This window comes from Geotrypetes seraphini, chromosome 3 (assembly GCF_902459505.1).
Source record: "Geotrypetes seraphini chromosome 3, aGeoSer1.1, whole genome shotgun sequence".
In the NCBI taxonomy this organism is placed as follows: Eukaryota; Metazoa; Chordata; class Amphibia; order Gymnophiona; family Dermophiidae; genus Geotrypetes; species Geotrypetes seraphini.
The window spans coordinates 47,208,211-47,226,585 of NC_047086.1; the positions used below are offsets into that span (position 1 = coordinate 47,208,211).

At 39.7% G+C, this 18,375-nt stretch overlaps 1 protein-coding gene across 11 annotated transcripts in view; it reads right to left on the bottom strand.

The window, feature by feature from the left end:
• The window catches only part of MYO6 (myosin VI), a 426,976-nt gene that overhangs the window by 331,455 nt on the left and 77,146 nt on the right, over positions 1 to 18,375 (bottom strand). For 10 of the 11 annotated variants that reach the window (XM_033936483.1, XM_033936482.1, XM_033936481.1 and 7 more), the window contains exon 2: positions 1,701 to 1,844. In XM_033936483.1, the coding sequence (XP_033792374.1) occupies positions 1,701 to 1,817 (117 nt within the window). In that variant the 5' untranslated portion in view covers positions 1,818 to 1,844. Of the gene's footprint in view, positions 1 to 1,700; positions 1,845 to 18,375 lie in introns of those variants that run through there. The other variant, XM_033936484.1, reaches the window with a different exon arrangement.

The window sequence follows — 18,375 nt, forward strand, 5'->3', positions numbered from 1 at the left end:
TATGTTTTATGTTATGTTATATTATATGTTAATCAGGTTTTCTATTCTGTCTTTACCTATTCAATACAAGGTCAAATTACATTACAAGAGGTTGGGTTAGTTACCCAGGAAGTTAGAATGGGCAGACTGACGCGGACATTCAATCGAGTTGCTAGTACAGGAAGATCAGTATAACTATTAATACAGTATGTCATAGTTTCAACTATATAGTTTCAAGTAGGTCATTGTTGGTTCTTTGTTTTGTCCCGGGAGTTGCATTAAACAGTTTAGGAATGTGCTTTCACAATTACCCATTTCAATTACTTCAGGGTTGGCTCCCTGTCTCGGTACAGAAATGCTTTTAGAAGTCCTTTGAACTTGAGGTAGTAATCACAAAATCGTAGTGAGAATAATAGTTGGTTTCAGATTTTGCCAATTGATATTGGATGGATAAGGTAATTTGCCTGGTATACTTTATATTTTTGCATGCTAGGAATTTTAATTGGAAATGATTTCTGGTGGAATATCTGTTGGAGGCACCCTGAAGCAGGATGGCCAACTCTGTTAGGTAGTCAGGGGCATTGACTATCAGGATCTTAAAGGCAGCGATACCTAATTTAAACTTGATCCTTGAGGTTATTGGCAGGCAATGTAGCTTCATATATTAGGGCCGCAGGTGTTTCGATTCCATGTTGCATACGATGATATAGGGCTCCTTTTACTAAGCTGCGATAGCGTTTTTAGCGCAAGCAGAATTTTAGCGCGCGCTAAACCCACGCTACATGGCTAGAACTAACGCCAGCTCAATGCTGGCATTAAGGTCTAGCGCGTGGCAATTCAGCACGCGCTAAAACCGCTATCACAGCTTAGTAAAAGGAGCCCATAATTTATGATGACCTATACTGAACTCTTATTAGAGTTTAAGTTGAATACAAATACCAGAATTAAACTGCCTAGAGAATATTTGCCTAGGGTCACTAGGATTATATTTGTGAGTTTGATATGCTGCCCTTCTTAGCAAAAATGTATTTATTTATGTAAAATTTTATATACCATATATTATCTATATGGTTTACATAATCACAGTCATAAATGTTGGACAAACATTTTAACTAATTATAAGAACTGTACCATAAAATGTGATTATTAATCAGATAATACATTATGCAAAATCTCAACTCAGAAAGGCACTACGAACAATTTGGTCTTCACCATCTTCCTAAAACCCATTCTGACAGCTGTTTACAAAAAAAAAGAAAACCAAATAAGAGCCAAAACAACTCTAGGAACGAAGAGGAGAGCTTAGGCATTGCCCTCCGGCTCCTGAGCTAGCCATAACAGCAATGGTGCCAAGGTCAACACATAAATCCCAATGCTCCTTCTGAAGAATTGCATCGTGAACACTAAGGGACAACAGTATCATCGAAGGCTGTGAATGCTGAGCCACCCCCCTTATATAAATTTTAAAATAAATTGTTTTGGCTAGCAAAGCTGACAAAAAAAAAATTCATCCTGAGCAGAGGAACAATAAATTTTCCTAAGTGAATAACAGTCTAGCACATAGCAGAGAAAATAGTTATTTAATTTTTGTAACCGGGATGTCCTGCTCCTTGTATAATATCAGCAAGCACAGTTTATTAAAGCAAAGAGCACATCTTTTGCATCAAACAGTTAAAAGGATGCCTTCATGCACAGTATTATTGAGTAATAATGGGACTCACCTTGCCTTTTTGATTCAGAGGTTCTATAGTCAACGTGTCGGGACCAATGTCCACAATATTGCCCAACTGAAACCCATCAGCTGGGTGTGGCGCCCAAACTGGCTTCCCTTCATCCATTTTATTATGGTACTATCTACTGGTTCACTACAAGAAGAAAAAAAAAAAAAAAAAGTTTTGTACATACATCAGAGCTCCAGCAATATTACAAGACAAACTGAACTGCTTAAACTAACACATACATAGCCTTGTACCATATTTTGGCTGAAATTTTGTACAGATTTTATAAAGCTTGTTTATCCAACATGATGGCCCAGTATTCTAAATACTACACCCAAACAGGAGATTCTACCTCGTCGTGGTAGAACAAAATTAAACAAAAGAGGCGCCTCTTTTGTTTTCCAGTCCTCTAAATGACATATTTTTCATGTTAAGATATTTCCATGTAACCTTGGACTGTACTCACGCCATCCTTGAAAATGATCTATATCAATATGGAATTAACAACAGTTCCCGTGGGGGTAGGAGGATACATTAGAGATCAGTTCTGTTTTGTTTTACATCATAATGACAATTTAACACAAGTAGGTCAATGGCCACTGCAGCTATATAAGATGTTAACAGTAATGCAGGGATCTAGCCATCATGTCATGTAGTGTCTTATAAGCAAGTATTAAAAGTTAGAACTAACTCACTTAGGGACCCTTTTATGTGCCTAATGCAGCTTAACATGGTATACTGTGAGCCACGCTCTGACATCTTTGGTAATTGCACTAAAACCTTTGAAACTTGGCTAAAGTACAAGACACCATTACCCACAACAGGTAATATAGAGAGGTATCAGGGATCTCAAGCGCTCACAGCTAAAAGCCCGATGTTTGTTTCAGGGCTAATAAGTACAAAGCGAGCTATCATTGGTCCCATACACTCACTGAGTTTTTTATATGATTTAGTGATTTCCTATGCCATGCTTTCTCATTGTGAGATTCAATATAGAAGTACTTAGCTTCAATGTATAATCTTGACGACGGAAGATCTCCGTTTTGCTCCTATCATTATACAGGAGCTTCGTCAGGACAGGCGCCACAGGCAGCACTATTTACACTGCCGGTGCCACAAAATCACATTTGTTAAAGAGTCTAGCGTCATAAAGACACGAGCATTACGGTGTCCAGCCCCAACTAGGAGCCTGAGAAAGCATGGCATAGGAAATCACTAAATCATATAAAAAACACAGTGAGTGTATGGGACCAATGATAGCTCACTTTGTAGTTATTAGCCCTGAAACAAACATCGGGCTTTTAGCTGTGAGCGCTTGAGATCCCCGATACCTCTCTATATTACCTGTTGTGGATAATGGTGTCTTGTACTTTAGCCAAGTTTCAAAGGTTTTAGTGTGTTTCACAATATTTTGGAGTGTTTATCTTTGGTAATTATCAAATGTGTGTGCGCTAAGCATAATCTGAATTTTGTTTGAGGGGGCAAGATGGGGGTACAAAGAGTGGGTATTTACATGCTAAACAGTGCATCCACATTAGCACATGCTAACTGGTTAGCACAGGAATACTGAATGAGCCCACATCGCCTCCAAAATGGGTGGTATGTGTTCACGTGGCAATTTTTTTAAATGGCCACGCACTAAGGCAATATTATTACATGGTCATTAATACAAAACAAAATAGAAAATTGATCATTTTAGAGCTGCGGTAAAAAGTGGCTTTACTGTGCCCTTACATGCGTCTTCCCTGTGTACTAAGTCCATAAGAATAGCCTTACTGGGTCAGACCAACGGTTTATCAAGCTCAGTAACCCGTTCTCATGGTGGCCAATCCAGGTCCTTAGTACCTGGCCAAAACCCAAAGAGTAGCAACATTCCATGCTACTAATCCAGGTCAAGCAGTGGCTTGTCCCATGTTTTTACTGCAGCTTAGTAAAAGGACCCTTAGTACATTTTGGATTGTGAGCTAAAACCATATTTCCCTGAAAATAAGACAGTGACATATTCATTTTGGGTCCAAAAAAGGACTTGGGCTTATTTTCGGGGGATGTCATTTTTTTTCATATACATTGATCATCTCTCCCTTCCTCTCCTTCGCCCCAATTCTTCCTCTTTCCTTTCTCTCACCCACATGTGCAACATCTTTCCTCCCCTCTCACTCATCCCTTTGTGCCTTCCCTCTGCAGCATCATTTTATCCTTCTCTCCCATCCCCCCATGCAGCAGAACCCTTGAGCAGCATCTTTCTATCCTTCCCTCCCATCCCCCCGTGCAGCAGAACCCTCCCTTCCGCTCATCCCCCCATGCAGCAGAACCACGCCGACCCTCCCACCGCGAGACCGACATACCTCCCTACAAACAGCAGTGTCGGCAGCACTCTACACAGGCTGCTTCTCAGCCTTCTCCCAATGGGGCCTTCCCTGTGCCGTGTCACTAATGACATCATCAGTGATGCAGCAGAGGGTAGGACTCAGCGGGAAAAGACTGCGAAGTAGCCTGTTTAAAGTGCTGCCAATGCTGCTGTTTGGAGGGAGGTACGTCGGTCTCATGGTGGGAGGGTCAGCGGGTTTTGGAAGGGAGGGAGAAATGGAAAGATGTTGCGCAGGGGGGGAGAAGATCGTGTTGGGACACGAGTGGGAGGGAGCACAAACTTTGTTGTTTTTTTTTCAAAAACAAACTTTATTCATTTTCAAAACTAATACAAAGTGCCATGAATTATACAAACATTAATAATCAACAAAAGCACTTAAATTCCATCAATAACAACACAGAAGAAAAATATCCCTCCCCTCCCTTCCATCAATTTAATCAAGAAATAAACCAAAAAGATATCCCCTCCCCCACCCACCCCGTCCTAGATATGTATAAAAATATACAGAAAATTAAATAAAGACAATTATATTGAAGTAACAAAAGAAGGAGGGCACATGAGCCATAGGATTGAAGAATGGAGGGAGTGAGGGAAGGAATAGTAAGGGAGAATTGGGTGTCTGAGAGACGGAAAGAGATGGTGTACATCATGAGATGAAGAAAGAGAACTGTTGGGCAGAGAAAGGAGGGAGGGAGAGAGAGAGAATTATTGGACATGGTGGTGGGAGTGAGGTAGAGATGCATGGGCGCGGAGAGAAGGGGATAACATGGAGCCTCCTGGACTGGTTTTTTATTTGTTTTTTAAAGTACAGAGGAGGTGAGGGGGGATTAAGTACAGAGGGGGGTGGGTATTAAAAGAAGTGCCAGATTAGGCATGGGGGAGAGCTTATGGGGCCAGAAACAGAGAGAGAGAGAGAGAGATGGTGGGCAATGGTCTGAAGGAAGAGAAGTTGGACCTGGGGTGGTGTGGAGGAAGAGTTAAAGAGATATTTGAAGGGAGAACTGTTGGGAAGAGAAAGGGAGAAATGGTGGACCTGGGGGAGGCAGGCAGGGAGAGCAATGGGAAGGGGGGGCAGTTGGAAAGAGAAAGGGAGAGAAGTTGGATCTGGGGATGGAATGGAGGGAGAAATGTTAGGCCTGTGGATGGAAGGCAGAGAGATGCAGCATCTCTCCTTTTTTCCCTCCATTTCATTGTTCAGCATGAAGGGGGGGAGGGAAGAAGAAAAACAGAAAAGAGGGAGCAAAATGTTGGACCATAGAAGAGGAGAGATGGACCCATGGGAGGGTAGGAGGGAAGAGAGCTGGGATAAGAAAATGCTAGGCAGGGGATGGAAAGAAAGGGACAGGGAATTATAGCCTGACCAGTGGAGAAAAGGAGGGGGATTCTGAAAGTGGTGAGCCATGTGGATGAAGTCAAAAGGGAAACATTTATTTATTCAATTTTCTATACCGTTCTCCCAGAGGAGCTCAGAATGGTTTACATGAATTTATTCAGGTATTTAAGCATTTTTCCCTGTCTGTCCTGGCAGGCTCACAACCTATTTAATGAACCTGGGGCAATGGAGGGATTAAGTGACTTGCCCAGGGTCATAAGATGCAGCGTGGGTTTGAACCCACAGCCTCAGGATGCTGAGGCTGTAGCTTTAACCACTGCGCCAAAGTGAGAGCAGTGAGTACAGTGGTAGATATGAGGTAATGGAGAGTAGATGGAAGGAAATAGGAGGCTGGGAAAGGAGTGAGAAGGGAAATGGGGGAGCTAGGGACTGAGAGAAGATGGAGAATTGAGAGGTAGCTGAACACTTAAAAAGAAGAGTGAGAAAGAAGGCAAGATTTGAGTAGACAGAGGCAAAAAAGAAAAAAAAAGTTAAGAAAGTTGAAAGGGAAAAATCAATACACTGGATACAGTAATAAGGAGGAAATAGAACAAGAGAGAAGAGGAGAAAAAATGGACAGCAGCCACTGGAAAGAGAATTAGTTGAAGATAGACAAAAAGCAGAAAGAGAAACTGGGACCAAGATGATGGAAAAACAAAATATCCAAACAACAAGGTAGAAAAATTTGTTATATTTTGAATTTATTAACTGGAATATGTTAGCTTTGAGATATGTGCATCACAATTATTTTTGTATTCAGTGGCGTAGTCATATACAGATGATTTGGGGGAAGAGACTGGAGCCAAAATTAGTGGATGGGCACCAAAGTTTCTCTCTACCTGAATGCAATTTATAAATACTTGAGCTAGTGGGGATCTCCAAGCCCTGCCAACCAAAGACATCTTTCACCAGTCTGGCAATCCAAAATCACCAAGCTTTGCAGGCAATATCAGTATCCTCAAGCTGCCCCTGCTTTCATGCATGCATGAAAGCCAAGGGAGGAGGGAAGGCAGCAGCTTTGCAATATTGCTGCCAGCTGCAGAACTTGGGAAGTTGGAAGGGGAGAAGGTGGCCGTCAGATGGTGAGGCTTAGGGATCCCTACTAGCTACAGCAGGGGGGGATGTTCATTTTGAGAGAGCCTAAGCTTAAAGTGGGAGGCCCAAAAAAGCAGTAATATTTACCCTGACTGAATGATCCTCCACGTATGCCGCTGACAGCTGATTCAGCACCCCAGCTCTGATGAGGCTCACCTCTAAAGAGGCTCACCGTAGCTGTAATAGAAGTAAATGGGAGAACCAGGAGTGTGCATCCCTGCTCATCATAGTGGGGATGTGGAAGCCTGTGGCTGCTCCTACTGTCAGCAGTGTATGTGGAGGATCACTCAGTCAGGGTAAATATTACTGATTTTTGGGTTCCTCTCCACAGTGTCCCTTTAATGAAGGTTTATTATTAGATACGTATATCTTCTATATTAGTGATTGCAAATTTGGGACCTGCTCAACCTTTTTTTGCTCCTCAGCTACTATGAGCATTTGTGCGGCCCCAGAAATTTTTTTTTTCGTCCAATGTGGCCCATGGAAGCCAAAAGGTTGGACACCCCTGCTTTAGTGCAGGGATCAGTACAAAAACAGCTAGTGAGAACATTTATTATTATTATTATTTATTATTCTTTATTCTTATATACCGCCATACCCAGCGAGTTCTAGGCGGTTTACATCAATTAGCAAATGACCTGCATTGACAAGCAGATTTACAACAAAATTACAAGCAGATTTACAGCAAATTACAAGCAGATTTACGATAAATTACAACGATTTACAGTAGTCAGCAATGGAGTTACAGCGATTTACAACAGTCTGCAATGAGGGGAAGATTTACAACAATTTAACAGAAATTGCAGCTTTGATCGAACTAGACAAGGGAAGTAGAGAGTGGGAAAAAAGGGAGGGTCTGGTGAAGGAGGAAGGGGGCAGGGGTGGGGCAAGTGTTATGTGAGGTGAAGGGAATATTAAGGGTCGTGTTTGCTGAATAGGTAAGTTTTTAGTAGTTTTCTGAAGGCAAGGTAAGTGGGGGCCTCGAGTATCATCTGGGCTAGCCATGGGTTCGACTTGGCTGCTTGGAAGGCGAAAGTCCTATCGAGGAATCTTTTGAGAGGACAGTGTTTTGGCGAAGGGAAGGCGAACAGTCAGGGAATGGGCTTATTTTGTTTTTTGAACTAAACAGAAACTTCAGTTCAGGCTTCCTGATTTAGGCAGGCATATCAGTAAATTTATAACACTCAGAGTAGAGGGTTTTTGGTTTGGTTTTCTCCTTTTAATTTGGATAAAGTCGGGTTTAGGAAGAGAAAGAAAGAATTAAAGACAGATACAATAAGAATATACCAAGAAAGCTGGAAGAAAAAAAAAGATTTGAGACTGCAAAAAGGACTTTATTTAAAAAAAAATAAAGAGCCACCAGAGTTATCTGTGCTCTGACACAGAAAAATGGAGTAAACCATAAAACTTGCAAGTTGATAGTATCAGGTATAAGAGAAAAGTTACATAACTTGTTTTGAGTGAAATCTTATATTTTTTTTCTGTAAAGTTACAGTAAATTAGAATGTAGAAAACTGGCCAGTAGGATTCACTTAGTCATTTTTAAATTATAACACTTATATTACTATTGGTTTCTTTAAAAGATTCAGGACAGTAAATTTTAAATGTTGCACTTTATTCTGGTGCAACTCTTGGTTTTAGATGTTGTAACTCAAATTGATTCTTTGACATCTTCATTTATATCTATTTCTCCTGTTTTTGGCATTGCCAATGTGGGAAGAGGTTTTATTTTCTGTATCCTGCTCTACTGAGTGAAGGCTCCGACTCAGACCTCGGCAACCACGACTACACAGATTTAGAGGTCAGAGTCTCGCTCTCTCTCAGGAGGGTGGGTTACACAAAGGACTATCTGTCATGATAGAATCTTGTATAAGGTGGATTTGAAACAAGGGCCTGAAGCTCACTAACTCACCAAGCAGACACAAGAGCTATAAGTAAAACAACCTGGTTATTTTCAAGAAGCAAGAATGAAACAGTTTTGAGGGAAAAATGGTCAATGGAAAAAATAAAGGAAATAAAGGAAAAATATCAAACGTCTGATGCGCTGAGAGAAAGAATGAAGAACACAGCTTTTTAGCTCGCAGAAAACTAAAGACTGATGCTCCCACATGTCCAACATAAAGCGATAAGGCACCTCCTGCACATGGTCTCTGTAGATGAAGTCACCCACATGTAAGAATATAACGCTTGCTTTTCCTCGAGAAATGAAGTTACATTAGAGGGTGTGGGATACAGCACAGGGAACGTTTCAGGGCAAGCACAGACAGCCTCATGCAAATCATTACTGCTGCTGGCTGCCTCTAGGGGGAGAAGAACAAATTTAAAGGTAGATAGATGGGGAAAGCTACTGAACCACGGGGGTGGGCTTGAGAGAAATGGAGCTGTTAGAACACAGATGGGGCAGGACGGTTTAGAGAGGGGACGGTGTAGAGAGATGAAATATGCTGGACAGGTGTGGGGGGGGAGGCGACATTGCCACTAGCTGGGAGCAGGAATCTCAATGCTACAGGGGAGCTAATGAGACAGGCTTTTGGCATCCTGAGCCAATGCTCATGTTGTCCATGATTTGAGCCATGAAAGCAAAGATGCTAACAAAGTTCAATCCATGATGCCCGAGTTATTCTCTACTAATCGAAGATTTGATTAGTTTCCAGCTTTTCAAATGATTTCACTAGCATACTTATTAGATACAACCCTTGGGATGTGTCCCAAAGTGACGGGCTGGGTCAAGAACTGGTTGAGTGAAAGGTGGCAGAGAGTAGTGATCAATGGAGATCACTCTGAGGAAAGGGATATTACCAGTTCTTGGGCCTGTTCTTTTTAACATTTTTATAAACGATATTGCTGAAGGGTTGTCGGGTACAATTTGCTTCTTTACGGATGATATCAAAATCTGCAATAGATTAGACACGCCGGATGGCGTGAACAACATGAAGAAAGACCTGGTGAAGCTTGAAGAATGGTCTGAAATTTGGCAGCTAAAATGTAATGCTAAGAAATGCAAGGTCATGCATTTGGGCAGCAAAAACAGAGGGAACGGTACAGTTTAGAGGATGAAGAACTTATGTGCACAACAGAAGAGCGGGACTTTGGTGTGACTGTCTGTGATGATCTTAAAGTGGCCAAACAGGTGATGGCACAATCTAGATGGATCCTAGGTTGCATACAGAGAGGTAAGGTCAATAGGAAAAAGGAGGTATTGATGCCCTTTTATAAGACTCTGGTGAGACCTCATTTAGAATATTGTGTACAATTCTGGAGGCCGCACCTTCAAAAAGATATAAAAAGGACAGCGTCGGTCCAGAGGAAGGCTACTAAAATGGTGTGTGGTTTTCGTCATAAGGTGTATGGGGACAGACTTAAAGATCTCAATCTGTATACGCTGGAGGAAAGGCGGGAGAGGAGAGATATGATAGGTACATTTAAATTTAATTACTCAAAAAAAAATGTTATTAGCCAAGTGGTGGAACTACCCATTTAAAAATCATTTAAGTAAAGTGGAGAAAAAGCCTCAATTTAATTTCATATGCAGATGGCAACCCAATGAGTTTTTTAGCCATTCTTAATGTATATTATGGGCAAAAAACTCCACTACTTCTCAAAATGTAATCTTTCAAAATGGGAACATATTTCACCACTGTGCACAGGGAACAGGAAAAAGAACCTTAAGGAAGGTTTCACTTATCTTCACAGCTGATGTTAAGGGCCAGGATCGCGATCCAAAAATGCAACAATCTTCCCACAATCACATTTTCAGCACTGAAGAGAAGATAAGGAACCAGTGTCCAAATCCAACAAGGCTCTTGTTTCACCAACAAGTGGCTGCTTCTGCTGTCCTGTTTACGATGTCGGGAAGCAGGGAGAACACGAAGGCAATGCGAGTCTATCACGGAGCCCAGGATAGGCTCCGCAATCGACTCGCGTTGCCTTCGCGATCTACTGGTCGATTGCGATCAACCTTTTGGGCACCCATGCTCTACATGATGGATCTATGACCTAGGCACAGCTACCATCTCTCTCAATCTACCTCAAGAGAGCAAATTGAAGGGAGGGAGGGAGGAATTCTACTTCTCCCAGCATGCCCAGAGGCAAGCTCCAAAAGGCATTGAGAGCAGAGGTTTTCATAAAGGCTAATCACAGAGGACCACAGAAATTCAGGGACCTGTTCCATGCTATACAACTTAATAAATATACAGACACATGACATATATTCAGACACATATTGACACATATACAGACACATATGTTAAACACAGACAGCACAAACTGTCCTATGTAATGGACAGGGACCGATACACTAGTATACAGACAAAAATTACTGTTCCGTTCTGGAGATAATACAGAACACATTTTTTTGTGATCCATAAAATGTGGATTTGTATAATAAAAAAAAAAAAAAGTCTTTATGCCTGGATCTCAAAAAACAAGCATCAGATTTGATTTATGAGAACCTGAAACTTCAACCACAGTCTACATAAAAGAAGAAATACCACATAATCCTGGTCATGTGCTGTTGGTTAGCAAAATAAATCCTTTGGAACAAGATTTAGATTATCTCTCAGTTGGCAAATATCTGCCATTCACTTTTCAAATTCTACATATCTGATTGCAGAAAGATAGATGACATCTCCATTTTTATGTATGTCTCTACAGACTACAAGTACAATTCATAATATACGGTAGCTTTTGTTGATGTTCTGGTTAGGGTTTATTTTTGGATTTATAAAAGCATTTGACTTACATAATCCTGCAATTTACTTTTATGAAAGTTATGTAAAATGAATGGTTCTATAAAACCAACTACATACGAGAAACCTATCTGGCAAAAAAAATACAGTGCCAAAACCACGTGACATATTTATCTGCAAATACATCACAGCAGAAATGAATGCATTTAATCGCTTCCTACTTAAATCTGTTTCAAAAGTTGGTGAGAAACAGTATGCCTTCGTGTGTTTATACATCGAAACATTTTCTCCTTCAAACCACCAACCTTTTATTCCCCACATTTCTAATTAAATACTTTTATCCAAAGGATAATTTACAATCTAATAGTAAGTTAACATTCATAACTGTTCTAAATTCTCTTGCAAATCTACTTCAAGACTTATTTATCTACACTCACTATGAATATACTTGGGTTATGCCACTAGTCTAATCGAAATAGCTCCAAGTAAAATTTAAAGAGGCATTTTATGGGAAATGCAACGTCGGCAGTGGGACTTCTTTTTAAAGCTATCATTAAACATACCATGAGGCTTGGCCAGTTGTAATCACAGCTGGAAATCTGTTTCCTATGCCACTCTGTCATAAGAAGCACACACCAAGACAACAGAATGTGATGTGATCCAAAGCATGGCCAACTCAGCCATGATGTGATAGCCAGATGACCCAGAGAGAGCATTTGACTTCTTGTATTTTTAATTCTGTTAATTTTATAATTTACTGTGGAGCCTGTAAATAAGCTTTAAGAATTTAAAAATCAGATGCAAACAGCTGAATTTGTTAGAAAGAATCTTTCAACATGAAATGCTACTTGAATTTCAAACCGTTAGTTTGGATTTCCTTTTAATTGCATTTCATTAACCCTTTTTTTAGGAGTAGCTCCAGGAGAGTTATATTCAGGTACACTGAGAATTTCCCTACCCCCAAAGGGTATACAATCTGCAACCCCCTCCCCCTCCCCTTTCAAAGCCCCGCAGCAACAGCACCGAAGCCCATAAATTGCCAATTAGCTTGGGTGCAATTACTGCAGGCCGCCACAGTAATCAGCTTAGTAAAACAAGGCCTAAGTTTGTACCTGAGGAAATAGAGGGTTAAGAGGTATGTTCAAGATCACAAGGAGCAGCAAGCAGGAGGATTTGAACCTAGCTTGGCTGGTTGTCAGTCTGGTGTTCTAACCACTAGGCTACTCCTTCACAGAATCAACTACACTCAGAATAGACAAAACCAGATAGCACATCAAAAGCTGACAACATTCAAACTGTTAATTCCATAATAATATAGGGGAAATTCATCAAGCAGTGGCCATCCCTCTTGCTAGTCTTCTAGTCAAGGTATGGGGAGGGGATCATTCAGGCAGGTGGGAGGGGCATCCCTCCCGCCAATTTGGGGTGCTGGGAAGGTGTTGGGGTGTCCTCAAGCAGGAGGGAGTGGGCATCCCTCCTGTCAAATGTGTTGGCTCTTCTGCCCACCACCGCTGCTTTCCCTGCCGGCTGAGCTAATTGCAGGGGAATCCCCAGTCAGCTGAACCGGCAAGACTTCCTGGGCTTCCTCTGCCAACTCAGCTGTTTGGGGCTTCATGAAGTCCTGCTGGCTCAGCTGATCTGGGATTCCCCTGATGCAATCAGCTCAGCTGGCAGAGAACAACAGTGGCAGGCAGAAGAAAACTTTTAAAATTTTGACAGGAGGGATGAGGGGACAAGCTGTGCCTAGTGATTGCACAACTCTTTTACACCCCACCTGACTTAACTTGTTTCAGTTGATATGTATTATCTTCTGTGATATGTATTATCTTCTGTGATATGTATTATCTACGGTGATATATATTATCTTCTGTGATATGTATTATCTACGGTGATATATATTATCTTCTGTGATATGTATTATCCTCTGTGATATGTATTATCTTCCATGATATGTATTATCTTCCGTGAAATTGAAGTATCATAATTCTTTACGGTTCCTGTAACTTACTCTTATCCTGTAATGTAATTCTACTGGAAATGCCCAGATATCTTCTATATTGTAATCCGCCTAGAACCGCAAGGCACAGGCGGAATAGAAATCCCTAATGTAATGTAATGTAATGTAATGTAATTGCTTTTCTGAGCAGACACTAGGCACAATTCCTCCCTCTTTTACCAGGGCTATTCCGCAACCAGATGTGATTCTCTAACCAGCAGTAGGCGCAATTCTCTAACCAGCATTGTCTGGAAGCTCAGACTAGATATATTCCATGTATTTAAAAAGGAGGAAGGAAGACCAAATGGCAGCCAGCGTGGTAAATGAGCGAGGTGAAGGAAGTTATTGGAGCTAAATGAGAATCCTTCAGAAAATGGAAGAAGGATCTGACTGAAAATAATTGTAAACAGCACAAGGAATATCATGTCAAATGCAAGATGCTAAGGAAGGTGAAGAGAAATCAAAAGCAAGAAGCTAGGAAGAGAATCAGTTGAACTGCTAGATGACAAAGGGATAAAAGGGGCTCTCAGGGAAGACAAGGCCATAGAAGAGAGATTAAATGAATTCTGTGCTTCAGTCTTCACTGAGGAAGATGTGGGGGCAGTTACTGGTGCCAGAAATGGTTTTCAATTCTGATGAATCAGAGAAATTTATACAAATCTCTGTAACACTAGATGATGTAATGGGTCACTTTGACAAATTGAACCTTTGCAAATCGCCTGGACCAGATGCCATATAGCCCAGAGTGCTGATAGTATTGAAAAATGAACTTGCAGAGCTATTGTTAGTCATCTGTAATTTTTCTTTAAAATCCAGCATAGTATCAGAAGACTGAAGGGTGGCCAACGTGATGCCAATTTTTTTAAAGTGTTCCAGAGGTGATCTGGGAAATTATAGACTGGTGAGTCTGACATCAGTGAAGGGCAAAATGGTAGAGACTATTATAAAGAACAAAATGACAGAACATATATGTAAGCATGGATTAATGAGAGAAAGCAAACATGGATTTAGGGAAATCTTGCTTCACCAATCTACTGCATTTGTTTGAAGAGGTGAATGAACATGTGGATAAAGGTAAATCAGTTGATACTGTATATTTGGATTTTCAAAAGGCATTTGACATAGTACCTCATGACAGACTTCTGAGGAAATTAGAAAGTCATGGGATACGAGGTAATGTCCAATTATGGATTAAGAACTGGTTGAAAGACAGAAAACAGAGAATAGGTTTAACGGGTCAATATTTTCAATGGAGAAGGGTAAATAGTGGGGTTCACCAAAAATATATACAGGAATGAGAAAGAACAAAATAATCTCACAAAATGCCCTTCTCACAAAACTTAAGAATAAGTAATGCCTTATCAGAATCAATTGGGAGGTTGTTCTGCAGCAAAAAAAAACCTCTTGGCTTGTTTAATTATCTTAGTTTTTGTGAAAAGGGGAAGAACAAAGACTAAGATAATTAAACAAGCTAAGAGATTTTTTTGCTACAGAACAACACTCCCGATTGATTCTGATAAGACATTATTTATTCTTAAGTTTGTGACAAGGGTATTTTGTGAAAGTAAATAGTGGGGTTCCCCAGAAGTCTGTGCTGGGACCGCTGCTTTTTAACATTATTTATCAATGATCTAGAGATGGGAATAACTAGCGAGATAATATTAAAGAAATTACATTGATTGCCAATCTGTTATCAGGTACAGTTTAAGATTTTGAAAATAATCCATCAAAGGTGTGTATATATATAAAATGACACTCTAACCAGACTACCTGACCAAATACTTGAAAATATATGAACCTAGTAGAGTTTTGAGATCGTAAAATAGGATGCTGCTTGATGCAAGAATGAGACACAAAATTAGGTATGTCTCCACTATAAAATCTTATTTTCAATTGCAGGGCCAGCCCTTTGGAATGGTCTGTCCAGCGCAATATTTTTTTTGTAACAATATACCGCTATTTCAAAAATTACTTAAGGCATATTTTTTCATCTTAGCTTTTAGCTGTCTCTCTTGCGTCTAATAAGATATTAGACAATGACTAATATTTTTGTTGAATATAAACAAGGCTGATTGATGGGGGGAAGTTTGTTTACCATTTGACTATGTAAGTTTTGTAATGTGATGCAAAATATATTGTAAACTTCAACCTTTACCATGTATATTTACTTGTAAACCGCTTGGTTGATAAGCAGATAATATGTTTTTTTAAATAAATAAATTAAATTTGTTAACGACACAAAGTTGTTCAAAGTTGTTAAATCACAAGAGGATTGTGAAAAATTGCAAGATGACTTTGAGAGACTAAATGTCAAAATGTCAGATGATGTTTAATGTGAGCAAGTGCAAAGCGATGCATGTAGGAAAGAGGAACCCGAACTATAGCTACATGATGCTGGGTTCTATGTTAGGAGTCACTGCCAGGAAATGGATCTAGGTGTCATTGTTGAGGAGACATTGAAACCCTCAGCTCAATGTGCAGCTACAGCTAAGATAATAAAGAGAATATAAGGAATTAACAGGAAAGGAGTGGAAAACAAAGATGAAAATGTTATAATTTATTTAAAGACGCATATGACTGTTAATTAGTCTATGGAACTTTTCTAGCCCATTTCAATATAAAAATTCATTTTCCATACAAAATTAATTTTTCCCTTTCCCTATGTTATTATTCTTAATTATTCTCTCTTTCTTTCAAATTGTATTTCTCCCCACTATCCTATTGTTTCATACAAATAATATTATGTCATTAATATTTTAACTGAACCCCTTTTTAAATTTTTTATTGTAAAATGCTTAGAATTTATGATTAGCGTTTTATCACATTTTTAATAAACTTGAAACTTGATAATGTCCTTTTATCACTCTATGATTCAGCTGCAACTTGAATACTGTATGCCGTTCTGATCACCATATCTAAAAAATATATAGCAAAATTAGAAAACGTACAGAGAAGGGCGACAAAAATGGTAAAAGGTTTGGGATGACTTCCCTATGAGGAGAGGCTAAAGTGGCTAAGACTCTTCAGCTTGGAGAAGAGATGATGCAGGGGTGATATGATAGAGGTCTATAAAATATTGAGTGGAGTGGAAAAGGTTGATGTGAATCACTTGTTCACTCTTTCCAAAAATATTAAGACTAGGTGGCATGTGATGAAGCTACTAAGTAGTAGATTTAAAACAAACCAGAGAAAATATTTCTTCACACAACATGTAATTAAACTCTGGAATTCAATGCCAGAGAATGTGGGAAAATCAGTTAGCTTAGCGGGGTTTAAAAAAGATTTGCATAATTTCCTAAAAGAGAAATCCATAGGCCATTATTGACATGACTTGGGGAAGTCTACTACTTATTCTTAGGACAAACAGCTAGGTACTTGGGTCTGGGGTAGGCCACTGTTAGAAACATGCTTGATTGACCTTCGGTCTGTCCCAGTATGACAATTTGCCAGTTGAGGGTATCATTTTGACCAATTAACTCCCCATGTTTCCCAACAGTTAACTGTACTACATACAAAAAATAATTCTGTTGTGAACACTCAAGTGGCATTGCCCCTACCATCAGTAATTTTCCATTCATCAGTAACTCAAGAACTAGGGGGTTGATATTCAAAGTGATTAAACCATGCAGAAACAGCTCCTAGTTGTTTAAATTATTTGTTTGGGGCTATCTGTTGGTATTTAGCAAATCTTAACTAGTTATAAAGCTGAATATCAATACAGACCATTGACTTCAATGCTAGGGAGTGGGGAGTGGGGGAGGGAAGGAGCAGAGTCAAGAATTATGGGGTTAAGTGCCAACATTCAGCACTTAACCATCTAAGTTTTACAGTCAAAATCAGACTGCATGAAAGTCAGTCATCTTTATGTGGCTCACTTTATTTATTTATTCATTCAATTTTCTATACCGTTCTCCCAGGGAAGCTCAGAACGGTTTACATTAATTTATTCAGGTACTCAAACATTTTGCCTGTCTGTCCTGGTGGGCTCACAATCTATCTAATGCAGTGTTCTTCAACCTTTTTACACCTATGGACCGACAGAAATAAAATAATTATTCTGTGGTCCGGCAAACTACTAGGACTGAAATTTTAAAAAACTGTTTCCGCCCCGTCTCCACGAGCTCGGTCCCACAAACCATCTGATCACATCCACACAAGCCTCAAATAGTTATGATTTTATATTGAACATATTTTATTAAAGTATAAAAAGAAACAATATTCTTTACAACTGTCATTTTATAAATACAAATAATACAGAGCAAGGATCAACAAAACCCCTGTCTCCCCTCCCCTTCACATATATCCCCTCTACTATCAAGAAAACTGAATAAGCCAAATTATTACAGAATGCTACACAGAAATATCATGCTAACAGAATATCGCAGTCACACATGACAGGAATAGAGGAGTGCAACTAGGGCAACTGCCCCCTGATCAGAGAGAACCCTAAGCCAGCTGGAAGCTAAAGAAGCACTGCCTGGGCTTTGCAGCCTCCAGTTATGTCTAACACCAGTTCTAGCAGGATATATATTTCAAATCTGATATATTCTAATCACAAAATAGATTGCAAAAGCTAGATAGCTCAAAATCTAATAGATGCTGGCACTGTCATCTTGATATAGGGACGCTGGATCATCTGTTGTTCTATTGTCCTTTGATACTCAACTTTTGGAAGTCAATATGGGGACATATTAATCTGATTATGGAGACAGTGATTCCATAAACAGTAATCTTATAAAACAGTAATCTGTGGGACACTATTATCCCCTAAGCCACCAAAAGATAAGACATAAAAACAAATTGTTAGGAATCATGACTGGGATAGCCATCCAAATGATCACAACAAATTGGACGAACTTGGATCGCTTGAATTTTAATTTTTGGTGGCACTCACTATGTCTTTGTTATAGGTTGGAAAAAATTATTACTGATCAAAGGGGAAATTTTAAGTTATTTCAATTAATATGGAGTATGTTGACTAACATTATCAATGATAATTGACTGATTATAACTTACACATCCAAGGGGTGGGTAGGAAGGATGGGGGTTTCTTTGACTTTTACAGATGCTAACATGGGGAAGGTTATTGATTGAATCTATATTTAGTCATTTGGGTGGGAGGGGTAAAAGTGATTGCTCATAGTTTTTGAAAGTTGAAA